Here is a 20,463-nt window from a genome sequence, read left to right as displayed (position 1 = left end):
GATAACAGCACCAATAGCCTCTAAGCGAATATAAATTGACACCCGCTTGACGCAGTGTAATTTTTTCTAAAACTGATATAAGGGAGTAGTCGTCTTTACAAAGAAACCAACCATGACTTACACAAGACATATCTAGAATTTAATTTCTTTCTTAATAGAAAACATTAACTTCTTTTCTAGGGAGTACCTGGTACACATAAAGGACTTCCCACCCCTATCCCCCAAATAATCACTATAATAGTCAACCTGGCAGAACAGTGTCTGTCTGTGCTTCTCAGGAGAGGGAAGGCATTACTGATTACTGTTCATCAAAGACTGTCTCAGTCTGTTCCGGCTGCTACGATAAGACATAAGATACCAGACCGGGTAGCTTATAAACAACAGATGTATTTTCACAGTTCTGGAGGCTGTCAGGCTGGGGTCAGGGTACCGGCACGGTCGGGTGAGAGCCCTTTTGAGGTTGCAGACTTATTATTGTACCTGAGCACGGTGGAAAGGACAGGCCGGCCCTCTGGGGCCTCTTTATAAGGGCATTCCCATTCATGAGGGCTCCACTCTCACGATCTAATCACTTCCCAAAGGTCCCAGCGCCTAATACTATCACCTTGGGCGTTAGGTTATCAATATATGAACTTTGGGGGGACACAAACATTCAAGTCCATAGCAAAAATCTAGGAAAAAAACAGAATCTAAATTCCCTGCTCCGCCCACCCCAGCAACAACACTCCCTCCCCAGGTAGGCACGTGCACACACACACACAATAAAAACACAGGAAAACAGACAGCCCTTTTATGGATAAGCACTAAGGAACCATGTTGTATAGAGAGTGAAATTCCTGCTCTGTGGGTGCAGGCTGTGGTGTTTCCTGGGTCTGCTGAGTTCAGAATAGCTGGAATTGGTAATGGCAAATCTAACAGGCGGAAACGATGTAGAGAAAACAATTCCTTGTGTTTTCTCCCCAAAACTGGCATAAAAGGGAACAAAATAAACAGAAGAAAATACAGAAGTAAATATTATTTCAAAAATTAAAAATCCTGAAAGGTCAACCATTAGTGCAAAAGAGAAATTTTAATTTCTGCTTCTAGGTCTTAAACCAATACCTCATAGCCTGAACAACGACTTCCATTAAAATGCTTAATTACAAAAGGCAGTACTGAGGGCACCAGCACAGCAAGGCTCGAACGGGCAGAGACCACCGGGTTTAACACTGTGCCTGCTGAACCAAGATGAAGTGTCAAAGATGAGAAAGAAAACTTTAAGTCACGCAGAGAACATTAGCACACACGTAAACCACACGAAAGGATGGTCCTGCTCAGAGAACAACCAAGAGTGAGGGAACACAGAGGCAGACATTCTGGAAATTCATGTGTGCAAATGCCTGACGTGTAGGGGACACTGCCACAGGCTGATCCGACACACAGACACTGACAGGTCCCTCCTGGATCATCAGCCTGGAAAGAGAAGAGGGAGTGGACTGCTTAGTCCAAAAAGGGGAGACTGTCTTAAGAGCCACAGAGAAAAGTGTAGAACAAATAGGAGATGTGAAGGGAAAACACACGTTAGAACAGAGATTGAAGAGAAATTTAGCTTTTACAAAGAGAAAAAGTATCGTGTGGGATTGAAAGAAGCAGTAATGAACACAAAGGATGGTTTGAACTGTACACAGAAAGATGGGGAGCCATGTTTATCAGTCTGAATTATCTTTTTAAAAAAGCAGATAAAGCTTTGGGCAAGCCGACATTAATTCCGAATCTTAGGAAAATGTCTGCCTACCATGACACAGCAAGAGAGCACATGAGGTTAGAGAAACCTCTCAACATCACGCAGCAGGAGACAATTTCCTCTGCAAAGAAAAAAAGTCATTAGAAAAGAATGTGGACGTCCTGTCCTACTTAATGTAATGCTTCATTTCCTCTACCAGCGGAAGCATAATAAAGAGCTCCTAGGACAAATATAAAATGTCCTTTTTTTAGACTGGGACATTTCTACAACAGTCAGATAACCCCTAGAGCAGTCTGTAGGAAAACAGCTTGCTGAGCTTTAAGTTCCTAATAGGCAGGGACTGTACATTCTGTATTTCTAGTAAGTACCCATACCCAGTACAATACTCTGTTGGTAAATATCTAACCACATATTAATTGAATCAAAAGGAATTTTTTAAATGTTTTGGACATAACATCAGACTTACAGAAAAGTTGCAAGAGCAATACAAAAAATTCCCGTATCCCCTTCACCCAGATTCCCCAAATGCGAGCATTCTGCACGGCCACACGTGCTTACTCCTGCTCTCTCCCTCTCCACACGCTATGGTAAATATAGATACCCACATTTCTTAAAAAGAAGGATATTTTCATATGTAAACACAATGCACCTATCAAAATCAGGAAATTAAAAGTGATTCAAAACTACCGACCCTTTTCAAATTTCACCAATTATTCTAATCATGCTCTGCATAGCAGACAAAGGACCCGCTCACACGTTGTGTTCGGCTGGCACACCTTCAGAGTCTCCCCTGGTCTGGAACAGTTCCTCGGTCTTTCTTTGTCTTTCACAACTTTGACATTTTTAGAGAATACAGGGCAGTCATTTTGTAAAATGTCCTTCAATTTGGGTTGGTCTAATGTTTCCTCATGATTAGATTCAGGTTATGCATTTTTTGGCAAGACTCTCACAGAAATGATACTGTGGTTTTCTCAGTCCACATGTGAAGACACAAGACATGGATTTGTTCCCTCAGTGGTTAACTTTGAGCATTTGATTAAGGAGGTGTCCGCCAGGTTTCTCCACTGTAACGTTACGATTTTTCCCTTTTTAATTAATAAAGATCTTGTGGGGAGGAAAGTAATTTTTCTTTAAATAAAGCAGTACTGAAATGAGAGATCTGTTTTTAAACATATAAAAAGCAGAAAAGTATAAACGAATCAAGAATAATTAAAATAACTAACATTTAAAAAAATCAGAATACATTTAAAGCATCACATACTAATTTTTTAACCATATGATTTATACTATTTTTAGTAATGGTCTTAAAATTTCTCTTTCTGTAGAGACCAAGTCTGGCCGAAAGAAATAAATTGGTGATAAGTGGAACAAAAAGAAAAAACAATGATTCATAACAGTGTATGTGAAAGTGAATAGAATGTTGACTTTGGAATGGCTAGAAGCATTAAAACAAGACTGAAAACACACACTTCTGTGCATTTGTGGGGGGAACTGTGTTACCTTGTTTCATATGAAAAGGTCAGCACACTGTATAATCAACTCACATGGGCCACTCATGTCACCACCACCAGGGCTTTACAAAACTGTACTCCGAAAAGAAAAAAGCAAAATCCATGACCAGAGTTGTCCTGGACGGTCCTCAAAGGGTCGCTAGCAGGAGTCATTGAAGTGTTTCCCAACCACTGGATTCCCATCGCTCCCTCTAACATGCTGCTGACATCATTCCTAATGAACCAATGGACTAGGGGCACAGGTGTAGAGGAAGTAAAATTAAAAATTAAATTAAATTAAAATTAAAAATAAAAATAACAAAATAGATAAAATTAATAAAATTAAAAATAAGTTTTAAAAATATAATAATAAAATAAAAAGATGCCAATCTGAGTTTTGTGAACCCTTGAAGAGATGGTCAAAAGTATGTTAATCTGTACCTGGAGAAAGGCAGAGCTGACAAACAATTCTACAGATTAAATCCTGGTAAAGATGAACACTGCCATCAGGAGAAAAGTTTCAAAATACAGCTGTGGCAGACGCCGGGTGAGTAGCACTTCTGCCCAGCCTTAACTAAGGCAAAGCACACTATCAGTGCGCTGAACTCGGACTTGAAATAGTTTAATAAGAGGTTAAAAAAGAAGACACAGCTGTGGACACACGATATATGCCTTTATTTTCACATACGCTGTAGTTAGGAGAGCAAGAGTAGATACACATCAACCAGAGATGGAAACAAGGCTCTGGCTGAAGAACACGCATTCAACAGATCGTGTGAACAGCCAGACAGGAAGAAAGTTAGCTCTGTAAAGGTCTACTTCATTTGTCTCAGAGAGAAACACGGCATGAGTTTTAAAAGTAACAAGGAAATAAAGTCTGAACTACTTTACCATGGGAAAACATTAAAGTCTTTCTCAAAGCAAATTATTTCTTTTTAAAAGTGACCCCACAGAGAAATCTGGAAAAATCAAGATTAAATTCTGGACCACTTGGGGTGATATTCTTTCAAGCATAATTACAAAATGTTTCTTGGATGAAAAAGATTGTCACGTCTCCAAAAACCGTGAATTGATGTTCCCTGGAATAAAAGTCAGACTCTCTCTTTAAAAATATATGCCTTCTTTGAGGAAATTATGTCTTGTAGCTTTTTTATATACCGGACAATTAAATGGATTTGGGTCATAAATTAAGAAACTAATAATACCATTAAATGGTAAGGTAAGCAGCTGGAAAGCATTTGCAATATATGTACATATTCAATATGAAAATCCTTTATTTATATTTTCACCTGGCATTCAGTTTTTTCAAATTCAGTCTCATAGCCATTGTAGTGTTTTTCAAATGATCCCTTCAAGTCAATGATTTCTTTTGGCTGCAGTAAAGAAGATACGGCAAGAAAAACGCTGCGGTGCCATCTTCCGGGAGGACGTTCACAAAATCCCTCAGTTCTAGTTCCACGGCAACAACGGACAGTGTCTCTGTTAGCAGGAGAGAATGTCTGAGTCAGAACTCAAAGTCTGTCTTTCATTCGATCTTCTTATCAAACTCAATCAATTAGCTAGTTCAGGTAACAAAATGTTATAAATACAGAAGAAAAAAAAATTAGTCTCCTAAATCCATAGACTACTTTATGGTTTTAACAACTTCTTACTAATTCTTTCTAGAAGGCTTCGCAGTTTATTTTACATTAGTTCCTCGTGATTTGGATTTACTATTTCATTGCTGGATTATTACATTATTTCTCAATATACTTCTATTATCCTCCAAGGAAAAACACAATCATTAGAACACTGGTTTTAGCATTAGGACTATACTGCAGCTCATTTATAAAGACTGTTTCCTAGGACAGGAGATGTCCTTGCTGAGAATTTCATGTTATTAATAGACACAAATCTGTTTTCGTGACTATTACCTTTTTTTCCCATACTGCAAAATAATGTGCTGTAGCATATGTCTTCAATATTAAGGAATTTAGTGAACATTTTTGTAAAGATAACTATGCAATTTTATGATTCTATTACTTCTTGACATGTACATGCTGCCCTCTGCTGGAAAGAGAGGGGGTGACACATAAGAACAATGTTCCCAAGAAACCTACTTCAGCACCATTCCCTGTGTGATCTGGGACACCCACCACTTACTCCATTTGCAGTGACGGAAATAGAAAATTTCCTGCTCAGGTGTGTGTGCATCCATCCAAAGTCATCTGTCCAATATCCAGGAACCAAAATCATCCTTTACAGAAAGGAATGACGTGCCCTTGGTGCTAAAAAGTTAATGAATGGAGCAGCAGTGGAACATGGGAAAGATGCCCAGCTCTGGAATCAGGCAGACTTGGGCAGCAACTGGACTTGCCTACCTACACTCTGGGTGACTGTAACAAAGTTGCAATCTCCTGAGTCCCAGTTTCCTCACCTATGATGTAGTGGTGCCATCTGCTAGCTTCCAGAGTCCTTTGAGAATTAAATTAAAATGAAATGATGCACATCTGACATATAATAGAAACTTAATAAACAGTAACTCCTAGCTGGTTTGAAAACTCACATGAAAAACAGGAATTATCAATGCTTTTCTATCAAATCAGTTTATTTAGCCTAAATGTGGAACCTGTTAGTAGTTTCCTAGATACAAAAAACTCAGTCGGGGGCCAGTGAAGCGAGGTTACAGAGCCAACAGAAATCCTGCCACTGCCCACTTCTCTTCTGCCAACCAGGGAAGGGCAAAGACAGGTCACAACTCCAAGAACAAGGTCAATATCTTAAATCTGTACAGTACTTTAAATCCTCCTGCGTGTCTAGGAAACGTGTCAAATGTTGAAAATAGTTATATCTGGCTGGTGAGGTTTTAAATGACTTTTTAAGCTGTATTTTTGTGATTTATCATACTACGAGAATTTTTAGGAATCAGCAGAGTTCATTATGACAAAAACAGTAACAATTATTTCCTGGAAACAAGTCAACCACTGACCCCAGTTCCAACGGCTCTGCATTAGTGCAATGACTCTCAACCAGTACGATTTTGCAAGCCCAGGGGATGTCTGTAAAGTCTGGAGACTTTCGTTTGTCGTAACTAGGGCAGTACTGCTGGTATGTGGTGGGTAGAGGCGAGGGATGCTGCTAAACATCCTGAAATGCACAGGGGACACCTACACACACAGTCTAAATTACCCAGTCTAAAATGTCACTAGTGCCAAGGTTGAGAAACAGTGCATTAGAGAGACAAGAAACCCAAGATCCGAAGCATACAAGTCCCTGACTCCATCTCCAGCCTTACCATCTTGCAATTTGGTCTCACATTTTATTCTAGAGTCAACTCTGAACTTCTTATTAGTCCCAGGATATTTAAAAATTGGTAAGCAGCAGACCCAGAACTCAGTTCCGATTCTCCAGACTCCAATCGTGGTCTGTTCTCGGTGCATTACGGCTGCCGACAGGAAGACCCCCTTGAAAATGGACCTGAAGTTGTTCAGGTGTCTCCCCTTCAAATCAATAAACAGTTACGGAACGCGCTTCCTATGGACAGGCATATTGCCGGTGAGGAGGGTGCAAGAAGAAAAATGAATAAAACTCTACTCCAGCCCTCGAGGTTTTACAGTCTAGCCACGGCAATCACACACAGCACAGTCCCAGGAGCCACACACACACACATACCCACATGTGTGCACACACACAGATTGTGAAGATACAGAAAGATGGGACATTTGGAGGAATGATTATGGGTAAGTTAGGGGCAGACAGTTTGCGCGTGTGGATCAGAAAAGGATGAAGAAAGAGGCTTTTGACTGAGATAATGATGTTAGTGAGGTGTGAAGACGGCGGACCTCTGTCCTGCAAAGTGATCCACCAACACAAATCATCAGTACAGAACCACGTGGTGACTCTGACGCAAGAGGGCAGGGCACTCACACCCAACATGTGCACCTTCTGAAAACCAGTCACCCAGGGAGGCAAGGTGGGCAGGACAAGGTAGCATGAAATCACCTCCTTGCCTTCCCAACCACAAACACACAATTTGACTTAAATGGGCAGCTTCAGAAAAACACCCTCCAATGGCCACTGGCTCTAACTCTTGAAAAATCAATGACCTCAACTGGAAAATACAGTTCCAATGCTGTCAATCTAATATTTTATGCACACTGAAATCAATACAACCATACCCTTTGTCATCAGACCAACAATTAACTAGTAACGTTAACAGACAGAAGTAGAGAAACTGATAACCATTTATCTATCAAGGTTTATAAATGACTATGAATTATGAAAATTCAAATAATAACTACCTATGCTGTAAAATACTAATGTAGAGATATTTAACTTTTAAATCCTTAAGAACCTTGTCATTCCTAATACTTGCTTATAATTAACAAAAATAATCTTAATTTCCTACATGAAGTAAATTAAGCACCAAGATCATTAATAAAATATGTAATTCCCTTAATGTCTATTCGAATTTTTAAAATACTGAGGTTCTGAGTTTCTATGACTATGATAATTTCTTAAGTGTTTGAAAAGGTTAAACTAAAAAGCACCAGCTCTGTAGATGGAAGAGATACACGAACACCAGGTGTGGCGGGTAGGGGAGCAGATGAATCTGAAAACAAGCTCTCCAGATGATTCACTAAGGCGCCCTTCACCTCAGGTGAGAATGACATGAAAAAACTAGAAAAAGCAAGGCTTCAGATAATTATGGAAACTAAAACTAAGACTCTTAATTTATAATCAAGCAAAAAAAGGTCATTTTACCTTTTAAGGACGACAGGTAAAGTTGATTTTTCTCTCCACCACATTTTATTTTCTGACAAAGTTCAGGCAGTAGTTTTTTCCACCACAAAGTCTATCTTAGAAAAAAATGAATAAATTTTTAGTTTGATGCATTTTACTTTCAGATTTCCAATAAGACTAAGAAGATTGTGCAGAGGGCAAAACACATCATTTTGGCTAAGGCGCCAAACTTTGTTATAAGAGAAGTTACGTCAGCAGCCAGTCTTCTGCTTACACTGTAACATGTCAGGTTTATAACTTGAAAACCTAATAATATGTCTATAGCACGTATGTACATGGCTATTTTCCTGGAGAAACATAGACATGTCCTACTATCATCTCGAAGTGGGGTGGGGCGGGGAGGAGGATGGACGGACGGATAGAAGGAAGCAAGGAAGGAAGGTAGGAAAAAGTCCTAAAGGCTAAAACTCTTCTAATTTGTAAAGTAGAGACCATATAGCCCAGAAAATATTTTCCCATAATACATTACATTTTCCAAATCTTCAGGTTAGGCCTACTTCACCTCCAAAGAAGAGATTTTTAAAGAAGATAACCATACGTTTTAATAGCCTCTAACAGTACTCAAAACACCTAACACATTAAACATAAGTGCCCACTGGACCTGCACAGCCCTGGAAGGTTGGTCTGGCATAATTTGTCCCCATTTTGCAGATAAGGCAACAAGATTATCAAATCTGATTATCACTGAGCAAGCCTAGAAAACATAATCTGAATAGCATACCCGGTTGTCTTCTTTCAGCTCGTGATTAGCATATGGAATGACAGCCTCCGGGCATCTCTCTAACAGCGTGTCTATGCACTGCTCATACTCTTTCAAACGCGTACGACACAGAACATGGACACTGAGGCCAGACAAAGTGTCTTCCGAGAGCGGCTCCAAGAATGGGACAATGGAAGCTATGTCAAATGAAGGACCACACATAAGAGACTATGAACAGAAAAGTGAAATGTTATGGAAGGAGGCATCAAAAAACTAAGCACAACATATAGAACACAATTTTTTAAAAAGACTAAATCTCACTTGCCAAAAAAAAAAAGACAGGAAAAGAAGAATGCAATCTTAAAGCACATGCATATGACACTTATTTTATAAGTCCAAGTGGACTCGACTACTAAATAATCTTAAAACGACCTCTAGTTTAAAGAATAAAAATTGGTTTAATTTAGAAACAATCATTTTTAAAATAACATGATTTTATTTGCTTTGGAAAGACTGCAAATTAAAACTAATGGGGATGCCTTAGGACGCCATTCTAAGGAAATAATCAACATTGTGGTCAAAGATTTATGTCCAATGATGTTCACCACAAGAGTATTTGTAATATTAAAAAAACAGAAGTAACCTAAATATTAAAAAGAATGGATGAGCAAATAAATCATGGTACATTCATATCATGGAATATTATACAGCCATCAAAACTGTTTTCAAAGGCTTATTTTGAAATTAATGACAAAATGCTCATGATAAAATGATCAGTAAAAAAATCTCAGTACAAAATTATATTCAGATCATGATCCGTTTTGCAAAATCTACATAGATACATGTACATGTAGAAATGCCTTTGGAAGAGCACTGAAATTTGAAACAGAGGTCAGCTCACTGGATGGGAGGACAAAGCTCACTTTTTGTTTTCTTTTCCACACTTTCTTGTATTTTTCAAATTTTCTTTAATAAGCATGTACTACATGTGCAACCCAAAATAAAATTTAACATTTAAGAAAACTACAGCAACTGTTAAGACCCTAATAATTTGTACCAATACTATTTGCTACAAGCTGAATGACACAGAGCAGGTACTATTTCAGTATTCAGAACTTTACCAATATTTTACTTCTAAGCATTTAAATAACTACTACTTTTGATTCTACCACCAAAATAATTTCTGCTTTCCGTTTCCTCTGGATAAAGATGAGAGGGTGACATCCTGATTTTCTTCTTCCTGTATCCCTTTTCCTACAGCGTCTTCTCAGACTCACAGGAGGATATGGAATGTGAACTACCCATTTTCAGTCAGCGTGATTATTTTACTCCAAGCATCTACCAAGGAGTGGCTAGGAGAATAAGGTTGGTCCCTTTCCTTCCTGCAGGTTTAATAATCACCTTCATCTGAATAATTTCCTGACAACAAACAGCAAACATGAGATCAGGTGATCACCTGCCGCTCAGAGGCTCTCCCCACATGAAAGAAAACACAGATTATTTCTGTATTCGACTCTTGATTAATCGGGATAAAGGGCAGGGCAGGAAGGAGCAAGACCCGGGAACCCAAACCATGGTTAAAACGAAGCCAGCCAAAGCCTGGTGCAAAATGGATGACCCATAACTTTCACTTGGTTTTCCTCATATTATTAAGAAGTTTAAAAATAAAAAACAGCTATATCGCTGGATAAAAAAATAGTCCAAAGGTTACTAGTACTCTTTAAAACACTCTTCATGTTGTCTGCTTCTTAGCACAGCACTTCTTTCAGTACTGGAAACAGATTCCTCTCCACCCCAAACGCATGCACTATTGGTTCCCTTCTCTGATCTGGATCCCTCACCCTCAGCCCACTCTGCAGGCCTGGAATCCAGAGATTCCTCTGACCTCTCTACCTACCCGATCACACCTGCTGCTCCAAGGAGAGCTGGTTGGCAAGGTGGGGGAGGGGACCAGGACTATTGTGGCAAAGGGGACCACACCTACTAGTCCCCATGTCACTCCAAATAGAGACTTTTTTTTTTTTAAGATTTTTTTTTTTCCCTTTTTCTCCCCAAAGCCCCCTGGTACATAGTTGTATATTCTTCGTTGTGGGTCCTTCTAGTTGTGGCATGTGGGACGCTGCCTCAGCGTGGTTTGATGAGCAGCGCCATGTCCGTGCCCAGGATTCAAACCAACGAAACACTGGGTTGCCTGCAGTGAAGCGCCGAACTTAACCACTCGGCCACGGGGCCAGCCCCCAAATAGAGACTTTTTGATGTGTAGATGATTTATAGATTGTTGTTAGGTTTTGCACAAATACACTATTCCAGAGATTGAGGACAAGAGACAGAGACTCCTCTCAAATCTGTGGGGTGCGGGGAGAGCACTCATACAATTTTGAGAAAGCTCTCCAGGTGATTCTGAACCTCCCCATTCCTCTAGGTGCAAACAAGTGAGATCTTTTTGTTTCTTGATGTTTACTTTCTTCTTAATGACTAAGACTAATCAACCCACAAATAATCTAGAAAGCAGCAGAATTAGGAAAAGGACTCAGAAAAGTTTAGGCCAACTACATTTCTATCCTTTAACACAAAGATTCTCAGAAAGAATGGACCCTTTTTAAATACTTTAAAGCAGCTTTTAAAAAATCACTGAATTACTCTTTTTCTTTCTTTTTTGTTTTTTTGAGGAAGATCAGCCCTGAGCTAACATCTGCCAATCCTCCTCTTATTGCTGAGGAAGACTGGCCCTGAGCTAACATCCGTGTCCATCTTCCTCTGCTTTATATGTGGGACTCCTACCACAGATGGCTTGCCAAGCGGTGCCATGTCTGCACCTGGGATCCGAACCGGCCAACCCCAGGCCGCTGAAGCAGAACGTGCACACCTAACCACTGTGCCACTGGGCCGGCCCCTGAATTACTCTTTTTCAAGCTGTGATTACAAACATGCTTTGAAGCTTTATCAGGAGAGATCTGGTAGCATTTACTACAGTCAGGATTTTAGATATGTCATTAGCAGACGCGTCCCGGGAGGGCGAGGCCCTTGGTGCCCCGTCCGACTGTACGGCACGCCCACAGCACACGCTCGCGGAGCGTCCGTGCGATGACCAAACTGTGGTTAGGCCCTCAAAGGCCTCTGTACCATAAGGGCACCAGAGATAAGAACCAGGAAGAATCTTCTTTTGCAATTTTTTAAGAATGCCTGGAGACAAGACAGGCTGTCTGAGGCTGTCTAAGTACCGTGGTCTCCTGAGCATCCCTCCCTGACCGCACCCCAGTCTGACTCGCTGGCGTCTATCAGCAATGCCATGCTTCCTCCAGTGCCCCGGGTGAACCAGGGTGGCAAACCCAAAAGCCCCAAGAGGCCAGATGATGGAAGGGCAGGAAGGTGGCTGGGCATGAGGAAAACGGACATCAGTCACTCACTGTCTGGACCAGGAAGGCACGGAGATGACAAGTGTGGCCGGCAGGACAGCATGAGCACTGCCTGAGGAGGGGGCCACCAGCTGGCTCCAACCGTCAGGTCTCAGAGGCAGTGAGGGCCCAGGGTGACCAGTTCTGCTGGATTTTCCAAAGAATCGTAACTGAGAATTCTCAATTTGAAATCTCAGTTTTTATATGTTGGCATCATATTGGGCAAAGCAAACAAAACAGACGTGGGGTTGTACTCAATGGTCCTTGGGCCACTGGACTACACGAAATAAGCTCACACCCACGTCTAGCGCAGCCTGAGCCCCCAAGTCAAATGTGCGCTTCATTTCCCACTTCCGGTCAAACACTGTCTGCTCAGAATTCTTTTTTATATTTGCCTTTCTCTTTTAATCCCCTCCCTACTCCAACTCTCAAAAAAGTACCCAGAAATTAAACACAAGCAAGCTCAAGAGCCCAGTGAAGCCAGCCCCCGAGCAGCAGGCTCCCTCCCACAGGGGCCAAAGTCTGGGCGCTGGGTCTCCACACAGAGCCTGCAGTAGAAGCGGGCGCAGAATAAGGCGGTTCCAGAGGCTGGCAGTAACTGGGCCTGGAGGGGCCTTCTGCCATGGGGCACCCTGAACAAGGCCAGGCAGCATAAGAAGTGGTGTTGGTTGGCCCATAGGCATCGGGAACTGGGCGCCATGAGCCCCATGGGAGGCCAAGCCTAGGCCCTGGCACCCAGGAGAAAGCCGCCCCTGGCCTGGCCACCCATAGATGGTCATGTGCCCGACGAACACGCTCATGGTCAGAATCCTTGTAGAATGATCTACATTGTCTGATCACACTACTTACTTTTAAAAAAATTCTTTTCAGGAGCCAGATAACTGGCTCCTTTGACCTATTTCCTATAAGACAGACGGTAGTGGTTGGCTTGGGCTGGAGGCCTAAAACATGTGAGTGAACACGAAAAAAAATCACATCAATAAAAACACTGCCAAACACTTGCCATACTTCCATTTCACAAAATGTTTTCAAGCACATCCTGAAAATGAGGCAAGATGGTCATGGGACTCGATGACACTCACTCATCTACCAGCCACAAAATCAGCCTTCCCGGAGCCTCCAGCCCTCCTGCCGGCAGCTCCAGGCAGAGCAGGAACTCCCTCCCGAGCTCCTGAATACGCCTGACGACAGACGGTCCCCACAAACTACACACTCCAGATTAACAGGACACGTGAGGTCTTATCCAATTTAAATCTTATACTATAATATGCACATTCATAAGAAAAAGAGGCATTTTTATTTACCTGTAATTTTGAAAGGTCTTCTGTATAATTTTTATCAGCTAAGGAATCAGATGATAGTAAGATATTAACCCATGGATAGATTAAGCCATAATGACCACAGGCATTTATCTAAAACGTAAAAGAAATTTATTGTCAACAAAATACAACAAAACAAGACTCTCTTCACCCATCCCGCAAAGACAAGCCATCGCTCACCGTCTGCCACGTCACAGAGCCAGGAACACACTCTCCCGGGAGTGGAAGGGAAGTCTTTCAGAACACATTCCCCTGGGCAAAGTTTCCGCCTTGCTGCTTCTCACTGAATAAATCTGCACTAAATATTTCCCTATATTTTAAATTTTAAAATATTCCTAAGAGGCACTTTCTAGCAAAAAGAGCAATACTGCTTTTAAGCTATATATTATACTGAAAAAAAGTTAACAGTAATGGTGGAAGTAATTTTTATTTCTTCTACTTTTCTTGGTAGGAAAAGCTCTTCCATAAATTCTCCGGGCAAGTCCCAGAAAGTCTCTTTATTCAAGAAGTTGGTGCCTCTTCCAGCGACCCCACATGAGCCATGGTGTCCACGGAGGCCCAGGGGCCGGGAGCGGGTGGCGAGCGGGAAGGGGACGAGCAGAGCAGTCAGGTTGCCGTGAGGGTGGCAGAGCAGCTGTGTGTGCAGCTGTCAGGAAATGGGGCCCAGGAAGGAAGTCTCCCCCACAAGCCTTCGCAGTTCCTCTCCCATCAGGGAGGTCTCTTCCCTCATGTCCTGCCTGGTGATCATCCCCTGAGGGAGCACAGACACGTTCTGGGGAAGGCCCCGCCCCACTGCCTTGCTACTGAGGCAGCAAGTAAGCAATACAGGAGCAGGAGGGGAATTCTTTACATCATAAAATTATTGAAAATGTGGTCAACTTCACTCATGGACAAGTTTGTTTGTTTGTTTTTGGGGGGCGGGTTTTTGGTGAGGAAGACGGGCTGTGAGCTAACATCTGTTGTCAATCTTCCTCTGTTAGCTTGAGGAAGATTCCTCCTGAGCTAAACTGCCAACCTTCCTCTATTTTTTATATGTGGGATGCCACCACAGCAGGGCTTCATGAGCGGTGTGTAGGTCTGTGCCCAGGATCCGAACCCATGAACCCTGGGCCGCCAAAGTGGAGCATGCAAACTTAAGCACTATACCACCAGGCCAGCCCCAAGGACAAGTTTTAAGTGTATTTTTAACTCCTGCTTTAAAAAAGATATCCGGTAATATAAATTAGGTTTGATTCTAAGCCATTAAAAGAAGGTAGGGGCTGGCCTGGTGGCACAGCGGTTAAGTGCAACATTCCACTTTGGTGGCCTGGGGTTTGCTGGTTCGGATCCCAGGTGCAGACATGGCATCGCCTGGCAAGCCATGCTGTGGTAGGTGTTCCACACATAAAGTAGAGGAAGATGGGCACGGATGTTAGCTCAGGGCCAGTCTTCCTCAGCAAAAAGAGAAAGATTGGTGGCAGATGTCAGGTCAGGGCTAATCTTACTCAAAAAAAAAAAAGAAGAAGGTACATTATTGTAAAGTGTAACGTACAAGTTTAATATATTCTTCCATTATCTTACCAGATCCTTTGATGTTCGCAATGGTATGGTGTCAGGGGGCTGCCTTGTAGATAATCTCCAGATGTACTGTGATGTGAGCTTGAAGAAGAGTTCCTGAAGTACCACATCTGGGAGACACGCTACTAGCTGAGCTTCCCAAAAGTCTACCAAGAGCTGAGGAATCTTATCTTCATCCTTACCACAGAGCACCTTGAGAACAGTGAAACAAGCGCCGTGTCCCACATAAATACAGCACTGGGCGAGTTACAGCTGGTCTGAATACACTCCATCATGTGGGCCACGCATTTAATAATTTATCACTACTATCAGTGTCATAGCAAAGCAAATTTAGACATTTTAACAGGAAACAGATTCTAGGTTGCATGGAAGGAATTTTTATAGATCCATTCTTTTAACCTGTACTTTTAATAAATTGGTTATGTGTAAGTCTGTTTTTTCAATAAAAAATGAAAACCCTCTTCTCTTATTCTGCTCCCTGCCTCCCAGCAATTTTATCAGGCCATTCAGAAAATCACATTTTCAAAGTGACAAACCTTAAAGAAGGAATCTGCTTCTTCAATTCCAATTTTGTTGTTCTTCTGTAAGCCCAGGACTGAAGCCACAAGCAATGCAGGCTGAGTGTCCTTCAAGTGTGCTGCAAGCTCAGCTGGAACAATCTGTCCTTTCCTCTGTTGGATCAACAGCCGAGGCTCCAGAATGAAGCCACTTACCAACTTCATCTTCAGAGAAAAAAGACATTTAGGAACAAAATGTACATTGCATTCATCTTGGAAATACAAGCCAGTGCATTCCAGATTCGTGGTTAAACTGTAATAGTTTAATCTCAATTTTTCCTGTACCTACAAAGACTAGTTCTCTAAGAAGGACATGATTGTCAGCTATCTTTATAAAAGTTATTAATGTTTAATTAAGCATTGAGATGTCCTATTTTTGTAGAGAGCTTTATATTTAGATCTACTTGATTTAAAAATAATATACTTTAAGTTTTTTCAAAATTGTGGAAAGAAAATTCATCTTTCTAGAATCCTATTCTTCAAAGCAGAGGCCACCTCAGTGTTGACTTGTTTTCCTCGTCATGACAAAAATGTGTCATTTATACAGTGATAAAGGACTTCTCTTCTTGCTTTAGAAACTAAAGTCAAGGGCCGGCCCCATGGCCGAGTGGTTAAGTTCGCGCACTCCACTTCGGAGGCCCAGGGTTTCGCCAGTTCGGATCCCGGGTGCAGACATGGCACCACTCACCAAGCCGTGCTGAGGCAGCATTCCGCGTGCCACAACTAAAGGGACCCACAACTAAAAATACACAACTATGTACCGGGGGGCTTTGGGGAGAAAAAGAAAAAATAAAATCTTTAAAAAAAAAAGAAACTAACGTCATACTGTGGGCATTTGACCACAGTCAGGCAACGAAAGGATGACATGGGAGTGCAGGGTGTCAAGCCAGACTGCCGGCTTCAAATCCCGGTTCTGCTGCTCACAGCTGTGTGACCCTGGACGAGCTAACCTCTTTTTCTTAGTTCCCTCTCCTGTATAACAGGTATAGTCACAGCATCGACCTCATAACATTGTTCCAAGAATTAAATAAGATAACACATACAAGGGACTTAGAACAGACCTGGGATAGAATAAGTACTCACTTAAGGTCCCTTCCTCATTTCTTCCCCTAATGATTTACATCTTTGCTCATGTCGCTAAATGGCCTCTCTTCAAAGGGAACGCTCCCTTTGCGTTGACACACCATTCACATGCCCAACCCTCCATAAAGCCATTTGTGATTTCCCAAGCGCAGCTATTTCTGCAACTACTGGTGAGGCTCACAGTTAATACCCCACGTGCTGTACTTGAACACAGATCACTCTGTTGTTTTCAGTGGACACAGCATATCCCTCATGCCAGATCAGGATGTGGACTTGGGGCACAGCCTGTACGTTCTTCAGTACCAGGCTCTGTGCTCTGACCACACATGGCACTAAGTTAAGAGGGCTTTGGAGACCCACTGCTGCCATTTACCATTCTTATTGCTTTTGATTTGCCGGATGCAAAGCCCAGGCACTCTCACTTGGGCCAGCTCCTTTCTAATATTAAGTCTGTCTTCCTTTACCACTATGGGAAAACGAGCTGGACAGAAGCCAGAAGAAAGCCACACACCTCAGGACTGCCACGTCCCGTTTCAGCCTGCTGTTAACACCAGGCTGGGCTCCGTACCTCTGAATGGATTTCCATTTCATTTCTGTACGTGTCCAGGTCCCCCATTCTCAGAGCCATTGCTGCCTTGGTCAACGTCACTAAGACGGATGAAGACCCAGAAGTGTCCAGTTTCCTGAGATAGCTCACGGCAGTTAAAGGATTAATATTCTTCAGAGAAGGACTACAGAGAACGTGGGGCAGCTGCTTCGGCTCAGCCACATGAAACATGTGAACCACTTTTGCTGCCAACTCCTTCGGTGAGCAGGAACAAGAAAGAAAAGGTCAGTCAGCAAGAGAAAGCAACAAAATCAGCCCAAAAAGATACAAAGCCAAGAGATAAACATTCTAACTAAGATAAAATTATGGTATTAGGTTTTGATGAAAAAAGACAGAGTTGATGGTGATAACATGAACACCCGAGATGACTTGAGGTGATCCCTGTGCTGAGTTATAATGAAGAAAAAGCAACGAAAAATATACCAAGTTGTGGCCAGCATTTCTAATTTTAACAAGAGTTCAGAAGAATACAATAAATATTGGATTAAATTACACTCAAAAGTTCATAATAAAAAATTACAGCTTAGTACAAAATCCACTTGAGGTAATTTACACAAGAAAATTTAATTTCTCTCAAAACCTTAAAACATTTGGTGTCACAATATCCAACTTTGCATATTTGCATTCAACTCTTTTTAAAAATACATGCAGGGCTAAAAATAATCTTTAATAATGTCTAAGGCCTCTGGGCCAAGATTTCATAAGTGCAAGCTGTGGCCACGTGGAGGGTGGGGTGACTAGGGTTGGGGTGAGGCCTGCAGACAAGAAGAGGAAGGCGAGACCCATGCTCTGTGTCGTCCTTCCAAAGGCATGCATGCCACCGCCACACTGTGGTCGCTCAACCACAAGGACCCCATTCCCCCATCTATCTAATGAGAAAGTATGTTTCCAAGCTATAATTCTATGACTACTAATGAAGAAAAGGGCACATTAGTTACCTTTTTAGGAAAAGAAGAATATCAAAGAAAAATATTTGGAATTTGACTTCTAAACGGTATTACAGAAAATAAATCGCTAAAATGAAAAGTTAAAAATATTAGATATAACTAAATAGAAAACTATATTCACTTCACTTAATTCTTCATCCAGGTTTTCATAAAGTGAATGATTAATGTAAAAGATTAATCCCCTCTCGTATTTCTGCAATGCATCCTCGACTGTCCAGTCCACTCGGGCCAAAACTTCAGCCATAGACAAACCAGACATCTTATAGTACGGCAGGGCGAGGTGCGAATGCTGGCTGTCAAGCCTAAAGAGAAGGAAGCAAAAGACCCTCAAATTGGTCATTTTTAAGCCTGGACGTCTATCACATTTGATAATAAAACAGATGTTTTCCAGAAGACAGAAATCTCAAAATACTTTTCTACCGCTTAGTGGTGGAACAAGCTCCTAAGTTTCATTCTGCATTCACTCTAATTAATGCAGTTTCTTTTTGCCTGCTCATAATAAAAATAGAAAAACAATTCATTAAGTGGATTTTAACATTCATAATGTGGCTCTAAAATAATGGTGTTTATAGGAAGGAAAAGTCTGTTTGAATAATTTATAATCATTCCCATGGGTCAAGTAATCCTTTGAAACAATCATACACAAAAAAATTTATAGGGGCTGGCTCAGTGGCATAGTGGCTCAGTTTGCACGCTCTGCTTCGGCAGCCTGGGGTTCAGGGGTTCAGATCCCAGGCACAGACCTACACACTATTCATCAAGCCATGCTGTGGCAGCATCCCACATACAAAATAGAGGAAGACTGGCACAGATGTTAGCTCAGGGCCAATCCTCCTCAGCAAAAAAAAAAAAAAATTTATAGGGGCCAGCCTGGTGGCACAGCAGTTAAGTTCACACATTCCACTTCAGGGGCCTGGGGTTCAGCAGTACGGAGCCCAGGTGCAGACATGGCACCACTTGGCAAGCCATGCTGTGGCAGGTATCCCACATTTAAAAAAAAAAAAAAAAAGAAAAAAATTATAAACATCATTCTCAAAAGTATAAATCACTATTCTAGGATCCTAGTGTCCTTTTCTGACATCACAAAAGCATTGACTACTAAGATTAAAATCACAGACTGTCCAACTCGCATCTCTCTCCCTTCAAGGTAACAGGCAATAAACAAGTTGTATGGCTGTCTCAGGGAACTTCACTGCTCATGGGCCCCCACAAAGGCCTAAAAAGAAACTTCAAATCCCAAGTTAAGTGGTGGGAGACTCATGAACTTGAGATTCACTGCTCATCTAACAAACCGTAACTCCTTGAAGGCAGGGAACAGGTTGTGTTCATCCTTGTACTTCTGAGCTTAGCACAGTACCTGGCACACAGTAGGTGCTCAACAAATGCTTATGGAATAAATGAATAAATGGACCACCTCCCCTCGCACATTCCCCCATTTATAAGGTAACTACCAGAGAAGGAAAAGTCATCTGAAGCTCAAGATGGCTTCTCTGACGAGCTTCCTAGGAGCATCACCAACCTGCTGTAGCAGTCTCCCAGGTGCCCACAGCTGTCTTTGAAAGCTTCTAAAAGCTCCGCTTTCTCTCCAGGCTCCAGCTGGCCGGCATCCATCAGGGCAGCTCGCACTAGCAGATGAGCCTCGCTCAGAAGGTGGATGCAGCCCTGGGTCTTTGCAGTCTTGTAGGTATTACTGTAGTCCACCTACAACAAAGACAGCAAACAGCGCGTGTTGCTGCACAAAGACTCCCCAGAGTCTCCCGGTTCTATCTACATATTTTGTAAGTAAAGTTAATATTTGGACACATCAAATCATAAAAAAACAAAGTGGTTATTATCATTCTAACAGGGCCTAGCTGAAGTGTTTTTCTCCCCTACAACCTACGAGCCAGTTTCATACATACATGATTGTAAACGCTCCTTGTTAAACAGCATGAGGCATTAGAGAAGGTACAAACAGTACTACCATACTAATAATACCGCTAACTTAGCAATAACTTGGTCACGAGTTGCTAAGAACATATCTGAAATAGCTAAGTTTTTTTTTAAGTTCTGTGATTTGAATCTTTCTCAAATTCAGACTGAGTATCCTTCCTTTACTTTAGTTTCAGTTGGTGAATTTAGGTCCTACCACATCCATTTCTGGAACTCGCAATGGGCTTTTAAAAATTATCACTAGCTAATGTGAGTCAATCAGAATTTTTAGGCTCCAGGAGGCAAATTATCGAGAAGAGATCTAAGACTTTCAATTCAGCAAGACTAAAAAGGCAGGGCCAAGCTGATGTAATTATCAGCATTAAAATGCC

The 20,463-nt window shown here is 41.7% G+C and overlaps 2 protein-coding genes across 22 annotated transcripts in view; one reads left to right on the top strand and one right to left on the bottom strand.

Moving 5' to 3' along the window:
* The window catches only part of CP (ceruloplasmin), a 60,430-nt gene extending 45,003 nt beyond the window's left edge, over positions 1–15,427 (top strand). For 4 of the 6 annotated variants that reach the window (XR_011527207.1, XR_011527206.1, XM_070576290.1 and 1 more), the window contains 2 exons: positions 9,956–10,060; positions 14,973–15,427. Coding sequence is in view for 4 of the 6 variants with exons in the window: in XM_070576290.1 (XP_070432391.1) it covers positions 9,956–10,059 (104 nt within the window). In the remaining 2 variants the exon portion in view is untranslated. Of the gene's footprint in view, positions 1–3,048; positions 3,190–9,955; positions 10,061–14,972 lie in introns of those variants that run through there. The other 2 variants (XM_070576291.1, XM_070576289.1) reach the window with 1 other exon arrangement.
* The window catches only part of HPS3 (HPS3 biogenesis of lysosomal organelles complex 2 subunit 1), a 38,359-nt gene continuing 21,761 nt past the window's right edge, over positions 3,866–20,463 (bottom strand). For 4 of the 16 annotated variants that reach the window (XR_011527209.1, XR_011527210.1, XR_011527217.1 and 1 more), the window contains exons 9-17: positions 19,680–19,861; positions 18,282–18,462; positions 17,175–17,408; positions 15,503–15,688; positions 14,970–15,158; positions 13,395–13,502; positions 8,717–8,923; positions 7,957–8,051; positions 3,866–4,692 (exon numbers count right to left, since the gene is read on the bottom strand). Coding sequence is in view for 6 of the 16 variants with exons in the window: in XM_070576295.1 (XP_070432396.1) it covers positions 4,565–4,692; positions 7,957–8,047; positions 8,717–8,923; positions 13,395–13,502; positions 14,970–15,158; positions 15,503–15,688; positions 17,175–17,408; positions 18,282–18,462; positions 19,680–19,861 (1,506 nt within the window). In the remaining 10 variants the exon portion in view is untranslated. The remainder of the gene's footprint in view (positions 4,693–7,956; positions 8,052–8,716; positions 8,924–13,394; positions 13,503–14,969; positions 15,159–15,502; positions 15,689–17,174; positions 17,409–18,281; positions 18,463–19,679; positions 19,862–20,463) is intronic. The other 12 variants (XM_070576295.1, XM_070576294.1, XM_070576298.1 and 9 more) reach the window with 5 other exon arrangements.

Source organism: Equus przewalskii, chromosome 15 (assembly GCF_037783145.1).
Source record: "Equus przewalskii isolate Varuska chromosome 15, EquPr2, whole genome shotgun sequence".
Lineage (NCBI taxonomy): Eukaryota > Metazoa > Chordata > Mammalia > Perissodactyla > Equidae > Equus > Equus przewalskii.
Note: the sequence above shows the minus strand (reverse complement) of the source record. Positions and strands in the feature narration are given on the sequence as shown.